At 31.6% G+C, this 17432-nt stretch overlaps 1 protein-coding gene and 1 pseudogene across 1 annotated transcript; both read right to left on the bottom strand.

Annotated features, from left to right (window-relative positions):
• Nucleotides 1-2479: 2479 nt before the first annotated feature.
• On the bottom strand, nucleotides 2480-4286 carry LOC114750428 (UDP-glycosyltransferase 74F2-like; annotated as a pseudogene).
• Nucleotides 4287-11270: 6984 nt separating this feature from the next.
• On the bottom strand, nucleotides 11271-15832 carry LOC114750429 (UDP-glycosyltransferase 74F2-like). Its single transcript, XM_028939031.1, has 2 exons — nucleotides 15161-15832; nucleotides 11271-12252 (listed from the first exon to the last, which is right to left on the bottom strand). The coding sequence occupies exons 1-2, from the start codon at nucleotides 15812-15814 to the stop codon at nucleotides 11515-11517; spliced, it is 1392 nt and encodes a 463-aa protein (XP_028794864.1). The 5' UTR covers nucleotides 15815-15832; the 3' UTR covers nucleotides 11271-11514.
• Between the last annotated feature and the right edge of the window lie 1600 nt (nucleotides 15833-17432).

Here is a 17432-nt window from a genome sequence, read left to right as displayed (position 1 = left end):
TATGATTAAATGGCCTGGTTGGCATGGTACCGGCCACTTGAGCGTCGGCGGCCCAGACCTCCAACTTCTAGATGCTGGAGCTCTAGCAACCATTAATATTTATTTTTTAAAGAAATAAAAAGAAGGGATAGTATTATATTTTTATCCTTAAATTTTAATTTTATTTTGCTCTAAGGGAGTTGATTGAAGTTTTCAAATGTTTTGGGGCTTAACTGATATTAATTGGCCACAGTGATCTTTAAATGAAATTTTTCCAACGTTTGAAAGTTCAAACTATTATTGTGCAAGAAAATCTATTTTATGATTTATATTCTCAAATTGCAGAATATCTCTTTCAGCATAAACATAAATACATCCCCACGCGCACATATTTTCCTAAGCATTATTTTCTTGTGACTATGAATATTTTTAGTCGTTAGATTCATTTCAAAATTTTTCGTTATCATAGCAAAATTCATTTTTTCACTTCACGTAAAAAAGTGCAATTGATGCTATTCACGGTTTGTGTGGATATAAATTCAGGGACCATTTTAAATTTATAATTGAATGAACAAGGCAGCAAGCGATATGCAAATGCCATGTATAAGGAAATGACACTGACAGAATCAGCCTCTCCCACTTTATGCGTGGCGTGCTCCATTAAAGGAGCCAACGTTAACGGTATCTACAAAGTCGGGGAATCATCTTGTAGTTTAGTGGTATGAATGACATGAATGATCTCCTCTTGGTGAAAGCGGGAGGTCGTGAGTTTAATCTGGTTTGTGAATTGCATTGTTTCATGATCGTAAGATGTTAGAATATCTCTCATTTTATGTAGAAATTAATGACACAGAGAAAATGGTAGCTAATGTTTGTACCAATAATTGGCTCGCACGCAATATGTTTATAAGTTAGACCAATAAGGAGCATCTACACCACAACGTACTTTCTTGGGAGTATGATTATCCTTTGACCATAAAAGTTGTGACCCACAAAATCCATGTCAGAAAATAAGTTTACAAATTATAAATGGTGCACATAAGAGGCAGTTTGAACAGTAAAATCTCAAATAGATTCTCACTCTTGTTTAGTTTGTCTTTTCTCTCCAAATCTCCGAAACTCGAACCGGCATATGGTCCTGTCTGATCTCGTTCTCGTCGTTGGTCTTGTCGTTCTCACTCTTTTCGTTTAGAACTCTCTGATTAAGACCAAAATTTCAACACCATTATATTGATTATTTTGACTCCATAAATATTGCCTCGTGTCGCAACACATCAGGTGCATGGAATATAGAACTCCTCCCACCAAACCTTGATTCCGGAAGTTCAGATTGTGCTTGCAAGTTGCATCATGGCTGTCAAGATTGCACTGCCACTTACATACTACCTCCAGTATTTAATATTAATTATCTTCACTCCTTAATATGAGTTAGTTGATTAATTTGAGTAGATTAAGAAAGTTTGTTAAGTTAGTTATTTGTAATAGATATGTGTTATCTTTTCTAAAATACCCTTGCTAGTTATGCGTATTAGCTGTAACTACTATTTGATGAAACCTTTAACATGTGCAACTACTACAGTGGATTGAGGTTTTATATTAAGAACCAGAGATAGTATAAGAGCTAATTTGACTTTCAATTTAGTCTTAAATATAAGACACCGATCTATTTTGTCTATCATATTTATTTATTTTTCTTCCCAATATAGTCTTTGTAGTAATTGCACCTATTAAATGTTTCATCAAATAATAGTTTCAACTAATACACTTGATTAGTAAGGATATTTTAGAAAAAAAAACACCTATTTATTACAAATAACTAATTTAACAAATTTCCTTATTCTACTCAAATTAATTTATTAGCTGTTATATTAAAGACCCGACGTAGTATATACTCGTGAATCTGAAACTGGGAGATAAATAACTAAGTTATGAATATTAATAAAAATAATTAAATTAGTTGTTTGTAATAAGTGTGTAGTTGTTGGTTTCTTTATAATAAACACTTTGGTTAATACCCCATAATTCTGAGGGAAATCTGCTCTTTATATGTGTGTGTGAGCGCACGCGCAACTGCAAGGTTTAGGGCGTACTTGGAGTGCGATTTTACTAACTTGAACACCCACACAAAATTAGATCATAAAGACGGACAGGGTTATGGACACACACCAAATACATAACACATCAAAAGAGAAGAGAGGGCACGGTACACTGTGAAATAAGAGAGAACCAGATGCTTCTGAATGAATGAAATTACCAGCAGAACTGAGAAGTAGCAGCAAAAAGAACTCTCGCATGTGCATATCCTAAAACCTCTTCTTACGTACACTCATATGCAGTTATGCACCTTTCTCAATTGGAACGAACATAATCGATATGAAGTGCAAACCAAAAATGGGTAACATAGATGCAATTAAAAATTACGAATTAATTATAGAACATGCTTTTTTTTCTTTTGGGGGAAGGTAGCGGGTATGGTTCAAGAAAAATAATGCTCTATTTCTTCAACCTCATTGGCATTTAGCAGCTAGAAGCTGCAGCAACACTTACTACGAAGTCATCAATATTCTTATCAGTACTTCCACTTCCTCACAAGCTTTTGCTGCAAGACTCTTCCATTTCATGGCGTACGTTCTTCTTCATCTCTTTCCCTCCTTCACTCTGCATTACTTCCTCTATACATTTCTTCACTGTCTCTCTTCTCACAACTCCTTTCTCATCCGCTTCAGCTTTCACTCCAACCTTCCACACATCCTTTATGTACTTTGCATCTGTGGGTTGGTCTGTCCTCTGAGGAACTGCCACCATTAGAACCACTAAGCTCAAAGCTTCCACTGTTGAGTTCCATCCACAATGTGTCACAAAGCAGCCCACAGCTTCATGATTCAGAACTTGCAGTTGAGGACACCATGTGACCACAAGTCCCTTAGTCTGTGAAATCTCCATGAAGTCCTTAGGAAGCTTAGGTTTCTCATATTCTCTTACCACCCACAAGAAGCAACTTCCACTATCGTTCAAACCCCAAGCTATCTCCTCCATTTGATCACTGTCAAGAGCTACTAGACTTCCAAATGAGACATAAACGACAGACCCAGATGGCTTGTTGCTTAACCATTTCGTGCAAGCTTCGTCTTCTTCCTTGTAAAAGCTGAAACCGTAGGCATAGTCATCTTTGAGTCTTTTGTCCTAGAACATTGATGGTATGGTTGGACCTATTGTCTTCAGAGGGAAGATTTCTGCCTGCCAATCAGCCACCTAAGATGTGCCAGAAGATGTAACATGAACAGCTTTCAAGTATGATATGCAAAAAGCCAAAAACATGATTAAGATTTTTGCTTGCCAATCAGCAGTCTTATCCAAGTTTAAAATGAAAGGGACAAAATACTATTGTATGGTCGTTTGGAATTAGCTCCTGTGGCAAGAGAGTATTGATTACAAACACTATTTCTCAACCAAACTTAAATGACTTTACAGTCTGCAGTGAAGTATGATTGCAGACAATCGGAATCCCTTTTAACTTTGTATATGGGACAATTATAAACTAAGAAATATCGACTCAACAAGACTGAATTCCTGCACAATTTTTTGGAAGCTTTCGATTGTTAATAGTAAATGGGGTTGCTAACTCATAATAGAAGTTAAATTGACAATTACCGACCTGTGGTTCAAGCTCATAAAAGGAATTACAACGCACCCAATCTGCTTTCTCAATATTAGGGAACTTATTCACAACCATGTCTGTGAAAGCTGGATAAGGCCCCAAAACATATAAGAAAGACGGCAAGTCACAAGAAGCAAGTGGAGGCAACGCTGGAAGTAAAATCTCAGACTTATCATCATCAGTCGCAGGAATCTTCAAGTTTCGATGATAAATATGATAATATATACTGTTCACTGCACACGATTGAGTGAAAAACACAGCTCCCATAATCCCAAACTTCTTGGTCACTTCAAGGGCCCAAGGTATGAACGAATCATACACAACACAGTCAACTGAATTCCCAGAACACGTGAGCTTCTGTAAAAGTTCTTCGAAAGTCTTTGGCCCTACGTCCCAGAAACGATCGATGTAAGCTTTGTCACTTGCGGCGGCCGCTAGTCCTCCGTCGTCAAAGCCGTCGGAGATGCTTTCGAGAGCTATGGAGGATGATTTGAATTGTAAGGTGTTGCAGAGGAAGCGAGAGGTAACTACTGTGACTCTCACACCTTTATGATCCAAACGCTTTGAGAATTGAAGCATGGGGTTGACGTGCCCGTGTTGGAACAGCCAAAACCATACAATGAGGTCTTCTGTTTTGCCTCTCTTCCATTGCTTGTAAGTAAGATTTGTGTGGTTTAGTTGTATCCATAGGTACATATACATATACATATACATACACACACATATGTATGTATTGTCTATCTTTTTGTTAAATGTATTTGAATTGAATTTAAAAGGGGAAAAAGGTTTAAAAGTTCGGATTATTCTTGTGCAAGATAATATATTTTATAATTTATATTCTAAAATTGCATGCAGCAATTTTTTTTTTCCAATCAATATCATGTAGTATTGTAATAACCCCAGAAATTTGAGAATCTTTAAGATAAACAATAATAATAAATTGATCAAGTAAGATTGAAAGAAAAGAAGAAGAAGAAAACAGGAAAAAAAAGAGAAAAAAACAATGGCTATACTTTTATTTTTATTTTTATAACAATGGCTAGAGTTGAAAGTAGCAATTAAGACCCATTTTTTCAAAAAAAAAAAAAGAAAAGGGGGAAAAAAATCTCATTTAAGAAAGAGATAAAAGAAAGATAATACATTTAATAACCTTCATAATTTAATTATAAGTTAATCAGCATTTTTTTTATAACTTATTGTAACTTAGTAACCAAGAGAAGCTGGTGGCTGAGTGGCATTGGAGGTTTAGTATGTGAGGCACCCACTTTGAATTTTGGCTCCATAAAAAGAAGATTTTCATTTTACTTTTTTTAATAAAATTTTTTAACGAATTAAATTACAAAATTACCCTTAAAAATATGAAGATTTTAAATCAGATTTAATTTTCCTTCTGTATCTTGGTAGCTTGGAAAAGAGTGGGCTTCGTTCTCCTTTCTTCTTCCTTCTTAGTCGCTGCTAGTTGGGGTTTAGGTAAACTCAAATCTTTTATTTTTGTTAAGATTGAGTAACAGTTTATTTGATGAACGTCCTGTGGTGGTGGTGGTGGTGGTGGTTATTATTATTATTATTATTATTATTATTTCTTTCGTTTTTTATTATAAGAGATAAATAACTTAATTACGTTGATAAAAAACAGTTAAAATTAGTTAAGAATAATAAATATGTAATTGCCTTGTCGTGTAAGCTTTCAAATTAATTAATTAAATTAACTCTACATAGCACAAAAGTCAACCTAGGTCGTTTCTCTCTATGAGGAGTTTTGTTAAAATTTTAAAAATATTTTTAATTAAGAAAAACATGATGTGGAGAAGGAAGGAGTAGGAGAGAAAATTGATTGATTTTTTAAGGAAATAAATTGAAAAACATAAGAGGGAAATAAAAATAATTAAAAGAAAGAGACTTTACCAAAATGATACATTTCCCGAGGATGTTAATGAGTGGCCATCACAATTCAAAAAGATGAGGAGTTTGTATAAGTGAAAAGGAAAATTACTAAGTGAAAATATATTTATTGAAAACTTCAATTCAAAATAAAAACAATTACTAAGTGAAAAGGAAAAACCCTAGATAACATCTAAGTCATGATTAATTAATTAACAATTATACCTAGAGAGCTAGCATATAATCACCTTTCAATTAATCATTTAAAAACTACTTAGCTTGTGAATTCAATTAAACAATCATATCTTGTTCTTTGAAGAGAGTTATCTATCCAAAACTCTAGAGCATGAACTACTTATACAAATTTAAATAGAAATCTATAAAGATAAATACTCATAGAATCATGAGGAAAGTGAAAATATATTTATTGAAAACTTCAAAACATAATTGTTTAATTAAATTATAAATCAAATATAAGTCCATAAAAGAAATTAAAATCCTAACCTAGGAAATTCATAAAAGCAACCTACTAGTAGATTGGAATATAAAAACTAACAAACTCCATAATATAAACAGAAACTCAAGCCACGTCATCTTGTCCTTAGGAACAAAGAGAACTAGCACACATATGGCTAGATGACATCATAATGATAAAAAGAAAATAATAAAAAGAAGAAGGACCAAAAATGAAATTAAAATTTAAGGATAAACTTACAATACTACCCCTCCTATTTATGTTTTTTAAAAATAAATATTAATGGTCTTCAGAGGTTTGGCCACCAGAGGTCAGAGGTCTAACTGTCGGCGCTCAAGTGGCTAGTGCTAGAGATCAAAGCTTCAGTGGCCAGAGGATTTTTCTTTTTTCTTTTTTAAAAAAAAGGTGGCCAAGGAGGGTTTGAACCTATGACCCCTTGGCACACTAAAAATAATGTGACCACCAAGCCAACCAAGCCAATTAATCATATAATGCAAAGAAAATATATATATAACAAAGCAAATGCAAGTGTCCAAGTATAAATAAACAAGTAAAATTTGTTACATTTGCAAGGGAAATTTAGTGATTCACAGCAAAAATTTGACGATTTACAATAAAATTCATAACCCCCAAATGCAAGTGTTTAGGTTTGAACGAGCAAGTGAAATTTGATGATTTAAACAAAAATTCATAGATTTATAAGCCAAATTCAGCTATTTACAGGAAATATAAGGGAATTTGCAACACCAAATGCAAGTCTTTGAGTGTGAATGAATAAGTAAAATTCAATAATTTACAACAAAAATTCAGCGATTTACAACTCAAATTCAAAGATTCACAGGAAATATAAACATTAAAAAACTTATAAGAGAATTCACAACCTCAAAAATTTTGCTAATTAAGGCATCTGAGCTTCTATTCAGGGAGGCTTCATTGCTTTCGGCGACATTAAGTGAAGACCAACATCTTCTTAGTTTTGCTAATTAAGGCTAGGTTGAATAAAAAAGAATATGTAATGTTGTATTAGAATTAATTACATATTGCCAGTATTTAATTTATGTTTCTTCATAATGCTAATGATCTCAATTAAGTTAGCTCTTTTACCCATTTTGTGTTCATCAGATACATTGTAATGTAATTATATTATAATTTTTCACAACGAATAAGATATTAAAATATGGTTTGCAATATAAATAAATGTTACATGGATAACATATTGTCAATAATACTATTCTCCACGTAAAGTCTTCATTTCTTCTGGCTCCACATACACATATATATTTCAAAGCATTTGATAATTAACTCATAACTTCTATATATTTAACAGATCATAATGAATAAATTCACAAATTAAAAAGAAATAAATCTAGATATTTGAGGCACAAATTAAATTCATGCACAATGCGTCTAAGGAGCATAATAGAATTCACGACCCAAATGAAGCCTTCATGAATATAAGCTCCGGTGTCTTAATTAGCAAAACTTTTGAGGTTGTGAACTCTCTTATAAGTTTTGTAATATTTATGCTTCCTATAAATCTCTGAATTTGAGTTGTAAATTGATGAATTTTACTTATTCATTCACACTCAAACACTTATGTTTGGAATTGCGAATTCCCTTATATTTCTTATAAATCGCTGAATTTAGGTTATAAATTCATAAATTTTTTATGTAAATCTTCGAATTTTACTTGTTCATTCACATATAAATACTTGCATTTTATGTAAATCGCCAAATTTTTGTTGTGAATTGCTGAATTTTACTTACAAATTTAACGAAGTTCACTTGTTTATTTACATTTGGGCACTTGTATTTGTCCTGTTATATATATTTTTCTTTGCATTATATAATTAAATAGTTTGGTTGGTTTGGTGGTTACATTATTTTTGGTATGTAAGGGGTCATGGGTTTAAACCTCCCTAGCCACCTTATTTTTTTATAAAAAAATCCTCTAGCCACTGGAGCTCCGACTTCCTGTGACTATTAATATTTATTTTTTTTAAAAAGGAGGGGTAATATTATAATTTTTCCCTTGAATTTTAATTTCATTTTGGTCTAAGGGGTTGACTAAAATTTTTAAATATTTTGGGAATTGACTGACATTAATTTACTACAGTGGTTTTTAAACGAAATTTTTCCTAGAAAAAAAAGACGTTCCTAGGCTATGGAAAGAGAGAGTGAAGATGGGATGATGATGTCTCCTGCCATTCTCCAAGTCCACGGGTTTGGTTTCATTGCTCACAATATTCAAAATAACATCTCTATCTTCATCGTGCTTTGGGCTCACAGTGGAGTAACATTTTTTTTTTGGGTAAAGAAAATGGAGTAACATTAAATACATTAATAATAATAATAATATGACAAATAAATAGGGAGAAAAATCAGCACAAAAAATTAGAGATAACTTTCAAGTATCTCTTATATATATATAGAAACATGCCATGCACATCAAATGTCTTTTATAATAAAAAATGGAAAGAGTATTATTTTGAGTTTGGTGTTGCTTTGATGGTGGGGGTGTATTGAATTGAATTTTGATATACTACCTCTGATCCTTAATATAAGAGTTAGTTAACTAATTTGAGTAGATTAAGAAAATTAGTTAAGTTTGTTATTTGTAATAAATAAGTGTCGTTTTTCCTAAAACATTCTTACTAATTAAGTGTATTGGCTAGAACTATTATTATTATAAGAACTACATTGGGAAATAAATAAATAAATATAAGAGACAAGGCGGATTGTGGTATTATATTTAGAACCAAAATAAAAGTCAAATGAGTTCTTATATTAAGAACTGGAGGTAGTATTATGGTATGATGGATTAGATGATGTTTATTTGAATGTGGATACTGAAATATATATACTAGTGTATGCATATTAGCAATGATGATGGCTGCCAAGTTGTGGATTATGTTTGATTGTTCAGTCAAGTTGAATGCTTACAAGGTGTTTGATGGATTGTGTGAATGAAGAATGAGATCTGGAGATTTTGTTTGGTTTAGACATGAGAGAATGAAGTTTATTTGGATATGCTTTTATTAAAATGTTGATGATTGCAAGATGAGAATTATGGAATCTAATTACGCGTTATGTAAATGATGTTGAGAAATTAATCTTTGTAACTTGGTGTTGTAGTAAGGGTGTTTGTAGTTGCTTGACTAGCAATAGAACACAATATTGAAGGTTCCAACCTTATTGGTTCCATCATTCCTCTCTCAGTCGAGGACAGTTTTCTAATGGAATTAATGGTCTGCCCTTGTTCTTTGTGGGTCTGTCCTTGTTCTTTGTGGGTTCTCACTTTATAGATCTTTTCTCTTCGTTAAGATAATAAGCATCTTTATATTTCATCATTATCAAATTCAAAGTTGTTGCTTTATGGATTTTTTCCCTATGTTATTTCTTCTTGCTACTTTGCTCTATTTTTATTTTCCAAGTCTTTGATTTCCTATTCTTTCATTTCTGCAACTTGAGAGGCTTTTTGTATCATTCATATGAAGTTTGGATAGTGACGAGCTATCAGCTTTTGTTCGTCCGTGAAAAGAAAAAAAAAGGAATTTATCAACTTCTGATGAAATCCTTTGAAATTAGAACTATTGGGAAAATGGTTATCAACCTCATTGTGAAACTTCTGCGTAGTAGGGCTTTTGATGGTGATTCACAATTTATTATTTTGAGGGTAAATATTGTCTTTTTACCTAGGTTAGTGAGGACAAAATAAACATTTTATAAAGGATTGCGTACCTGTAATGTGTATTCAAAGGGGGCCCTATGAATAAAAATTACCAAAAAAAATGCAATTTTTATTATCAGTGCAATATTTTTTCCCATCATTAAGTCCAATCAAACAGACCATCTATGCATTGCGATGAGGATAACTATTGCACACTTGCGTGGCAATGAACCAAATGGCGCCTAAGACTAGAGAAATAATTCAAATTTAAATAATTTTGAGCCTAAGTGCAAAATAGTTCCTTTGATCGTAAGGATTCTCTCCTTATTTTATTTTCTAACCATTAATATTGAAATGGTTCATATTTTAGTTAAATTAATATTTAAATGGTTCATATTTTAGTTTTTATGAAATTATAGTCAAAATGTTAAATTATAGAAAGAAAAATAAATAGTCAAATTAAAATTGGTAAAATTTGATTAAATAATTTAAAACTGTAATAGAAAAATAAAAAAAAAATATTCTATAAAAATATCGAATCTAAACCGTTTAAATGTTAGTTTTATGGTTGAAAAAAAGGAAAAAAAAGGGAAGAAGATGGGAAGGAAAGATGAGACAATCCTCCACTACACTACACGGGTGTTGGCTGCATATAAATTTTTGTAAGCATCATCTTCTTATGATTATGAATATTTTTAGTGGTTAAGTTTATTTTCTTTTCTTTTGTTTTTTGTTTTTTGTTTTTTGTTTGATGAAAGGTTAAGTTCATTTTCAAATTTGTTTGATTATGATTATTATAACAGATTTTTTTTTTCTCTGTGTAAAAAGCGCAGAAGATGCGATTCATGTCTTAGTCCTTTAATTTGTCTGTGTATATAAAGGGAGGGACCATTTTAATGGATTGAAAGAGGTAGTAAGGGATTGCCTTGAATTAGAAACTAATGCCGTATACGACTACGAGAACATGACAGTGAGAGACAGAAGCAGCCCACACATACTTGAATTATGACATCTTGACGTCAAGAAACTGTGTAGTTTTTGTATTTTTATTTAATATTTTTCAAAGAAAATAAATCAAACTTGCAAGACATGTCTATTATTTTATATTGAAGTTAATACTACCTTCAATTTATGATATAAGAGCTAGTTGACTAATTTGAATAAATTAAGAAAATTAGGTAAATTAATTATTTGTAATAAATAAGTATTATCTTTTTTTAAAATATCCTTGCTAATCATGTGTATTAGCTAAAACTACTATTTGGTGAAACATTTAACATGTACAACTATTAACAAGGACTGCCTTGAAAAATAAATAGATAAATATGAGAGATAAAGTGGATTGAAGTCATATATTTAAGACTAAATTGAATGATAAACTGGCTCTTATATTAAAAACTTTCCAGTGCTAATTCTCTTTTATTCTAGCCCTTGAAACTTTCCAGTGTCTCTAATTATTTATACTTCAACACCATAAAAACTTTTAATTAATATGCTGCCACTTATCTTTTGTATAGTTTATATTTATATTATATTATATTACTTATGCCATTAGCATTACTCATCATTCACATAAAATCCAAGTAAAAAACATATACTAATATGAGTATTCAGCATTACATTTGCACTTTAATCAATTGAAATGAGCATAACCCATATAAAGTACAAACAAAATATGGGTAACATAGATGCAATCACAGAGAGAAATACATGCATTCACGTCTTTTTTGCGTTTTATTCTTTTCTCACAATCAGTTTTCAAATCAAATATACAACACACATTTATTTTTGTGAATGTAGCAGCGGATATGATTCAAGAATAAATCATTCTATATACTTATTTCTTCTATCTCATTGGCATTTGGTAGAAGCTGCAGCAAGACTTGCTACAAAGTCATCAATATTCTTATCAGTACTTCCACCCTCATCACAAGCCTTTGCTGCAACACCCTTCCATTTCATGGCATTCTTCTTCATCTCTTTTCCTCTTTCACTCTGCATTACTTCCTCTATACATTTCTTCACTGTCGCTCTTCTCACAACTCCTTTCTCATCCGCTTCAGCTTTCACTCCAATCTTCCACACATCCTTTATGTACTTTGCATCTGTGGGTTGGTCTGTCCACTGAGGAACTGCCACCATTGGAACCCCTAAGCTCAAAGCTTCCACTGTTGAGTTCCATCCACAGTGTGTCAGAAAGCAGCCCACAGCTTCATGATCCAGCACTTGTAATTGAGTACACCATGTGACCACCAAGCCCTTTTTCTGAGAAATCTTCAAGAAGTCCTTAGGAAGCTTAGGTTTCTCTGATTCTTTTACTACCCATAAGAAGTAACTTACACTGTCGTTCAAACCCCAAGCTATCTCCTCCATTTGGTCACTGTCAAGAGCTACTAAACTTCCAAATGAGACATAAACGACAGACCCGCTTGGCTTGTCGCTTAACCAGTTCATGCAAGCTTCGTCTTCCTCATTGTAAAAGCTGAAACCATAGGCGTCGTCATCTTTGAGTCTCTTGTCTAAGAACATTGATGGTATGGTTGGACCTATTGTCTTCAGCGGGAAGATTTTTGCTTGCCAATCAGCCACCTTGGATGTGCCAAAAATGTATGTGAAGAGCTTTAATTTCAAGTATGATAATTTACTCATTGAATATACTTCTGTTCTCATGTGGCAAAAAGTGAGAAGATTTTTGCTTGCCAATCAGTCTTTTCCAAGTTCGACAATGGAAATAACGAAAAATGTTTTAGGTATTAATTTCGTTGACAAGTTCAACATATGAAAGCAACAGAAAAATATAACCAGCTCATGTGGCAAGAGCAAAGTAAGCGTGACGTGAATAATGGGCTATTATATAATACCTCCATTTCTTAATATAAGAACTAGTTTGACCCTTAATTTGATCCTAAATCTAAATATAAGACTCTAATCCATTTTGTCTTTCATATTTATCCATTTTTTCTAAGGTAATTCTTGTAGTAGTTGTACATGTTAAATGTTTCATCAAATGACACTTAATTACCAAGGGTATTTTAGAAAAGACAATACCTATTTATTACAAATAACTATCTTAACTAATTTTCTTAATCTACTCAAATTAGTCAATTTGTTCTTAAATTAAGCATAAGAGGCAGTATCATTTTTTTTTTGAGATATTACGTACTTGTAGATTATTTAATTTGATCCCAATAAAAATAATTCCCATGACGTTTTTTTCCTTGTTATTTCACAAAGAATATAATAAGCAGGATTTTTTTTGTTCATGATTTTAAGGATCAGGGGTTGATATGCGCATAATTTAAGTTTAAATGTTACGTTTTCTTTTTTTGACCAGCAAATGTTACGTTATCTACCGCAAGGAAGCTAAAAGAATAAAATATAATTTAAGTAGGTACATGATTTAGGGATTAGGAGTGCATGACTAATTAGATACTAATTTGTGTCTTGGTAAATGAGATATTCTTATATAATCCCCTTGTACTTATTTTCAACTTTTAAATGGATGCTGATCCTTCAGTCAGCCAAATTTGGTTGAACATTCGTACTCATAAGGCTAAAAAGTCTAATCCTGTTATTAATACAAGCCGAATTGATTAATTTAAAAATATTAAAAAAGTTACTAAATTATTTTAAATTATTTATATTAATATTTTTTAAATTAATTTTTCATATTAATTAATTGATATATAACATAATGATCTGCATAAATATTTTAAAAAAGAAATATAATATGTCATAATTAAATAATGTATTAATTTTTTTAACCTCTCTGTTAATTAAATTTTATATTAAAAACTGAAAATACTATTTTTGTTTGTATTAGAAAAGAAGAGTTTGATCATACATATATGACATGACCAGGGCACTTGAGCAGCTTCTCTCTCCTTCCCCATTCGGTTCGCTGCCTTCCTTTATCCATAATAATGCCGTTTTGGGTGTAAAATGCAAGAGCTTTGAATATTTTTTTTAAAAAAAAATATTTAGTATCTTGAAATATTTTTTAGTAGTATGTAATATTTAAAATAAATATTTTAAATTATTTTTTTAATAACATTTAGTATTTTTAAAATAATTTTTGACTGTCCTTAAAATATTTTTGGAAAAGCAATTGGTGTCCTAAATTTAAAGTGATTGTGGCTACTAAGAAAAATAATTTAGGATATCAGATGGTATTGATAAAAATACTTTAGGGTGTTTAGTGGACTAAAAATATTTAAGATATTGGGTATTACTAGAGAAATATTCTTATAATACTAAATGTATCAAAAATTATTTTAAGATATTGGGTATTTTTTTTAAAATATTTTAAGGTGATAAATGTATTAAAACATATTTTAAAAAACTGAGTACTATCATGTCAAAAATTATTTTAAGATATTAGGTATTGTTAAAAGAATATTTTAAAATGCTGTATCAAATTATTTTAAGATAGCAGGTGCTAGTAAAAAGTATTTAAAATGCTTTAAGATAGTTGGTGTTCCTAAAACCATTTACTCTCTAAAAAGTAAAATCGCGTCACCTTGGATAAAGGATGGCAGCGGACCGAACGAGGCAGTGGAGATAAGCTGCTCCAGTGACATGACACGACATCTATAATATCTGTAAGATGTCTTTGTTTGTTAGCGTACTATTCCACCACTATACCGAGACTTGAATAAAGCCCCTCGATGTGGACCCCACACTTCCGGTTTTCTATTATGCAGAGTGTTGAAAGAACTGTTCATTAGTAACCTATTCACAATATAGGATCCTATTATTGAATTGATTTTGATCTTAAATATAAGACTCATTTCTTATATTTATAAATTTTCTCTAAATTATTCCTATGGATACTCCCTCAACTATAATCAAGTAAAAGAGGGAAAGGAGGTATTAAGAAACATGATTGTGGTGTTTTAGGAAAAATATGTCATATTTTTTATAATTAACTAACTTACCTAACTTCTTTAATCTAATCAAATTAGTTAAATAGGTCTTATATTAAGAATCAGAAAAGTATTATTTTTTTATATAGAAGGTCTAATTTATGGCATTAGGAGTTAAATTTTATATTTAGAACACGAAGCAATACTGCTTATTATATTGTTTAAACAATGATTTTCAACCAAATCTAACAGACTGTGTACATTCAAGTAACGACTTTCCACACCCCTCTTTTATAGTATATGGGACAATTTATGAACTAAGAAATATTAATTCAACAAGATGGAATTCCTTCACAATATATATATATATATATATATATGGAAGTGCTTTTACTATCTGGTCTTAAACAGAAGAATTTTATTTTAAAAGGTTATCTTAATATTTTACAAATAACTAATTAAATTAATTTATTTAATTTATTTAAATAAATTAAGCAGATTTTATATCAGGACAGGGAATAGTATTAAGGATAACAGTAAGCAGCAAATATGGGATTTCTAACTTGGAAAAGAAAACAATAAAGAAAGTATGATTGGTAGAATAATTAAATATTAACACGTATATTACTGACCTGAGGTTCAAGCTCATAGAAGGAATTACAGAGCACCCAATCTGCTTTCTCAATATTAGAGAACTGATTCACAACCATGTCCGTAAAAGCTGGATAAGGCCCCAAAACATACAGGAAGGACGGCAAGTCACAAGAAGCAAGTGGAGGCAACGCTGGAAGTAAAATCTCAGACTTATCATCATCAGTCGCAGGAATCTTCAAGTTTCGATGATAAACATGATAATATATACTGTTCACTGCACAAGATTGAGTGAAAAACACAGCTCCCATAATCCCAAACTTCTTGGTCACTTCAAGAGCCCAAGGTATGAAGGAATCATACACAACACAGTCAATTGAATCCCCAGAACTCGTAAGCTTCTCTAGAAGTTCTTCAAAAGTCTTTGAGCCTACGTCCCAGAAACGATCGACGTAAGCTTTGTCACTTGCGGCGGCGGCTAGTCCTCCGTCGTCAAAGCCGTCGGAGATGCTTTCGAGAGCTATGGAGGTTGATTTGAACTGCAAGGTGTTGCAGAGGAAGCGGGAGGCGACTAGTGTGACTCTCACACCTTTATGAACCAAACGCTTTGACAGTTGAAGCATAGGGTTGACATGGCCTTGAGTTGGAAAAACCAAAACCAAACAATGGGGTTTTCTGTTTAGCCGCTCTTCCATTGTTAATCCTCCTTTGCTTGAAACTATTCTGGGATTGGCGTATATATACAAGTGTCTGGTTGAATTTAATCCTTTTCATATAATATTATTATCTGTCATTTTTCTCTGCCTAAGCAAACGAAGTAGACTTCTTTGTACTATATGTATTTCTATTCCCAAAAATAAGTTGGACTTTTTTGCTTTTGGGGCAAACAATGACATGGACATCCCGATGCATGAAGTCTATGAAGCCAGCCTGTATAAGAGGATTGGACTCATTCAATGGAAGGAAATATAAAGGAATGAAATAAAGAAAAATATAATACTCTCTCTGATCTTAAATATAAGATTTTTTTTAGTATAAATTACACTATAAGAAAGATCTTATATTTAGAGCACTACAAAAAGAGTTTTATATTTAGAACAGGAAGAGTAGTACTTTATTGTTAGACTTTTTTTTTTTATAAGAGCCTGATTTGAATTGTTTTAATTTTTTAATAAAATCCCAATGTAGTTGTATGGACAATTAATACGTTTTTACTATTTTTGTCCCTAATTAATTTTACATATTGCATTAATTAGAACGTCAGCAAGTTGACACGCTTGAAAAAAATTATTTTTTAAATGTTTATTATTTTTAACTAATTTTAATTTTTTAAAACTGCATAATTTAATTGTCAAGTACCTAATTTGAGATTTTTGAATGTTATCTATTTTATCATATTATCCCTTATATTTCCATACCACCCCTCTTTTTTTTTTTTTAATTTTTATATTTAATTGTAGGGGTATCCACTTGTGTTTCATCCTAATAGCTGGCCTCCTGTCTTGATCCCAGTTCAAAAGTTTTTGGGACAGAACAAAAGTAGAATGGGACAAAAATGTCTTGAGATATAAGACAAGGATATCTCGTCCTAATATATCATTTTTCTACTTTTATAAGTTTATTTTACTTATTATTAATATAATATAATTTTTATGATTGTGTTGTTTACTATTTATAAGTTTTTTTTATGGGTTATATGATGTCTTTTTTAGGGATATTCTGAGCCTATATATTTTCTGTGTTTCAAAAAGTTTGTTAGGAGGAGCAGATTGAATTAATTAGGTCCATTAGTTCCAAACACTCAATAAAATTTTGCCATGTGGATTACTTGTGCACACACTACTAGAAAAAAGACATTTAACGTCGCAAAATAATGGCGGTTAAGAAAAAAAACACCGTGAAAAAAAAAAGCTGTGGCACTTTTGTAAATAAGTGGCCTGACGATTGATTTTTCACAACTGTTATTAAGAAAACCGCCATGGGAAGTTTTAAAATAAGCCACAATAGGGTTCAGTTTGACTCATTTTCATAGTTTTGTATCAGTGCGCTGTGGCCCCCCTCTGTCCCACCACCAATGAACTTTCATTATCGGCCATTACCCGTCCCTTTCCCACTGTTTAAACCCCTCCATTTAGCTTGTAGTATCTTGCCGCCATCCACCACTATTTCAACGCCTATCTTTTCGCATTTGAATCGCCTCTATTGAGTGAGTATCCTCTTCTTTCATTTTTTAAAAATTTTTCTTGGTTTTCTTGGGATGTTTTCACCATAAAAATCTGTTGTATTTCTAATGGGTTTGTTAGTTTTATATTG

This window comes from Neltuma alba, unplaced genomic scaffold, assembly GCF_004799145.2.
Source record: "Neltuma alba isolate B1F8T4 unplaced genomic scaffold, ASM479914v2 tig00006441_pilon, whole genome shotgun sequence".
Taxonomy (NCBI): domain Eukaryota; kingdom Viridiplantae; phylum Streptophyta; class Magnoliopsida; order Fabales; family Fabaceae; genus Neltuma; species Neltuma alba.
Note: the sequence above shows the minus strand (reverse complement) of the source record. Positions and strands in the feature narration are given on the sequence as shown.